Source organism: Acanthisitta chloris, unplaced genomic scaffold (genome assembly GCF_000695815.1).
Source record: "Acanthisitta chloris isolate BGI_N310 unplaced genomic scaffold, ASM69581v1 scaffold9434, whole genome shotgun sequence".
NCBI lineage: Eukaryota > Metazoa > Chordata > Aves > Passeriformes > Acanthisittidae > Acanthisitta > Acanthisitta chloris.
In genome coordinates, this window is record NW_008667632.1 from 11,306 (window position 1) to 14,748 (window position 3,443).

A 3,443-nucleotide genomic window follows, 5' to 3' on the forward strand; every position below is an offset into this window, starting at 1 on the left:
TTTTCCAGAAAAGAAACTTTTCTTTTAATAAATGATTTGGAGGAAGGAAATGTTATATAAATGTAGTACTGGATCTGTTTTACTGACTCTTTAGATGTATCACCTGAGATCTCAGGTGTAACCTTCTTTTGCAGAACCATCCATGTTCCTTACAGGAGTTTTTAAGCTGTGGTGTTTCAATGTTTAAGAAGCCAACATTTACCTTTTCCTTGGATACAGAGAATACTTAGATGCATCAGCCCCCACATCAGTGATGTAGCTGACCCACACGTGTCCATTTCTACCACAGGAATTCTAGCACTATTGTTGCATTGGTTTAGTTCTTTGTTTTTTATCCTGTTTTTTTGACTTTGAAGTGTCTGGTTCCATGTACTTGAGATGGTTTAATGAATAATTATTCATTAAACTATACTAAATAGACTCTTTTTGAACTTGAGTAACCAACCACTGTTTTAATTGGGTAATCTCAGACTTTGAGTTCTGAAGAGAAACTCAATTCCTTCAAAGTATCTAGTAATCAGAATATATTGAATACTCTTTAGCTATAGGGAAGAAATGTATTTTCTGAGTCATATACCAGCATTTTATTTATTTGATGTTTTCATATTTTGCTGCACCAGTGTGAAGTAAGATTTTTGCATAGTTACAGAATGCTGGTGTCCCAGTAAAGTAGTTTTACAGAACATTGCCCAAGAATGGGAGCTTCTAGTCTTCCTGCACATGCTAACATGGGGAATTGTTTAGTTGTACAAAAGGATCTAAAATTGTTTTCCAGTAAAGGTGACTTATTGCACGTGTTTCCTACTGCTGAACTCCCTTGAGATTTTTCTGATTCTTTATTTGGAAAAAAAGAGAAACTAGAAAATCTGTTTGTGAAACATTTCATGGATTCAGAATTACAGGGTTGTATTGAAATGGTTGAAATGTTCAGAGAGATATATGGACTGATGGAGCAGATGAAAGAATTGAGTTCAGATTTCCAGTTCTGGGGTCTGTGAATTTTATATATTAAAACATTTGACATGCTGTAATTAACCACTGGATGTCACTCTTGCTTAACTTGTATGTTGGCTGCTGCAGATGTGTGGTACTGCAACTGTTCAGTTCTCTGTTAGCAGGTGTAGTAAATATCTCAAACATCTTTAGAAGTGCATTCACTTTTGGAAAATGATTAGCACATGGGGAAGCATGACAGTTGTCCATTTACTAGTCCTGTAGAATTGTCTCTAATTCTGTCAGGAAAAGAGCTAAAGGTAAAAACATTGTTTGGCATTTGTTTTAGAGTTCTGCAATTCCTATACAGCCTATCTGATGGTTAAGTGAAGCTGAACTTTCTCCAAGGCAAGTCACAAAGCTTAAGTGCTTGCATTCAGTAGAGCATATCTGCACATGCACAGTGCAGATGTACTGTGTAGTCTCAGCATTTCCCAGAATCACACTGCCAATGCACTCAGGTAAATCTTTGCTCATTCTAGAACAGACTTCGTTCCCGGAGGCAGCTTGAGATTGGATAGTGATGGTTGTTGGAAAGATAAATTGTTCTGGCATCAAAGGCTTATGAACCATCAGTCTTCTTCCAGGCGACAACAATGGACTTAACTGTGCATGTGCAGTGTGCTCACTCTAAAATGGGGTGTGACACATGGGGAAAATGGCAAGTAGAGGAGTCCTGCTTCTGGAGAAGTCTGCAGCCTATTCCTGAGAACTGTCCTGTCGAGGCTGAAGAGCACAAATGAGCAAAACATTTGGATATTAGTTGAACTTACTCAGCAATGAAATTTTACGTGGCTGCGGACAAGTATTTCTGGTCAGGCTATAAATTAGTTTTGAAAATAAGAGAATAAATTGTGTTTACTTAGTTGTGAAGTAGCTTTTTCCTCTTCTTACGCTGAGAATAAGTTGTGTTTGCTTAGTAGTGAAGTAGCTTTTTCCTCTTCTTACGCTTTTCTTCCCTCCCTTTATAGTAGACCAGATGAAGAAGAGGAGCAGCTAGCTAGGAAGAGAGAGGAGCGCAGACTACAGTCTCTTCAGAGGTAAGTCTTGACAGCCTGATTGCTTCCTGGTGATATAGGAGTATTCTGCCTTTCTAAGGAATACATGGAGTCCTAAACAAAGAGGCATTGTGGGGTTAGGCAAGACAGTGTCAGGTTTTCACAAAACAGGGCTTATTGTGAGATTGGTGAACCTGATTAGGAGCCTGTATTCCTGTAAATGAACAGAGAGCAAACGGGTTGATGCTCGCTGTGACAGATACCATGAGTGCTCTGTGCCAGCCAAGAGCAAACAGGAGGAATGTATCTCAAGTCTTGCTAGTCTTTCCTGGACCAGTGCCTGCTTGTGGCATGAGTTAATGGCTAAGTGAGGCTGGGATTCAGAGGTGAGACATGCTTGGATTTGTTTGGTGCTTGGTTCTTTTTATTTTAAAATCTGGGAAAGGTAGAGAAGTTGATAGTGAGGTACCTATTTGAAATTTTGCTCAGGAAATGGAAGCCTTTGGCTCAGATCTCACTTTAGCCATAGTTCCATATATCCAGTTTTTCTGTTAAAGCTGTGCAAAAAGAAGTGTAAGAGTCAGCTGTGAAACAGTGTTTGTCAGTGAGAACAGCATTTCTTCCGATGTAGGTTTTTATAGCTTAGTTCTACAATGATTTTCATGGGGTTTACATTTTTCTTTAAATAAACAATTCTTATAGATAGGTTAATGATGCCTCATACAAGTGAGATGTGCCTTTTGGATTCGTAATTCCTTTTGCAGTCTTCATTTTGGACATGCACCGTGGATTAGCTTCAGCAAGACAAGTGTGTCCTAACAAAATGCTAGACTTGGGGCTGTCAGGTGTGGGTTTGAATCCCCACACACTGACAAGAAAATTAATCTTAGGTTTGCCACTTCCTGGTTTTGTTCTCTAAAGACACATCTGCCAAGTAACAGGTGGGCGCCTTCAGTGCCTTGCTGATGCCTGCTGTTTTCTCCTAACTCAGATTGATTGTTACTGTGAGCAGGGATGCAGAGAATAAGGCATGCTTCCACATGAGAGCCCTTGTGGAGCTCTTCCATGAAGTCACTACGTTTCTCTATTATAAATGTGCATATGAAGGCAAGGAAGGTATGTTTCTGGCTGGGCACAAAAATAAGAGTCAGTAAAGTGTTTATTATAAAGCAAAGACTTTTGACCAGGTGCGTAATAGGGAATGACTGTGTACCATAACCTTTCCACTGTGATTTGTGTATCAAGTTTAAATTCTTGGTACAGTTAATCTGTAGGAAGTCTGACACTTCTGGAGCATAGAGTTTGCTGTCAGACACCCATCAAGTGGTGGTGTACCAGACAATTAGCAACACAGAGCTAACACCAGCTCCATTCTTGAATTAAGCCTAGGAACAAGGATCACTGGGAGCAGACTGCTCTGCCGGAATGATTGCTGCAGCCTTATAGCAGCAT

The 3,443-nt window shown here is 39.7% G+C and overlaps 1 protein-coding gene across 1 annotated transcript in view; it reads left to right on the plus strand.

The window, feature by feature from the left end:
* The window catches only part of LOC103800200 (pituitary tumor-transforming gene 1 protein-interacting protein-like), a gene marked incomplete at both ends in the record, with an annotated part of 16,273 nt that overhangs the window by 9,643 nt on the left and 3,187 nt on the right, over positions 1 to 3,443 (plus strand). The window contains one exon of the mRNA XM_009072571.1: positions 1,965 to 2,033. Within this exon, the coding sequence (XP_009070819.1) occupies positions 1,965 to 2,033 (69 nt within the window). The remainder of the gene's footprint in view (positions 1 to 1,964; positions 2,034 to 3,443) is intronic.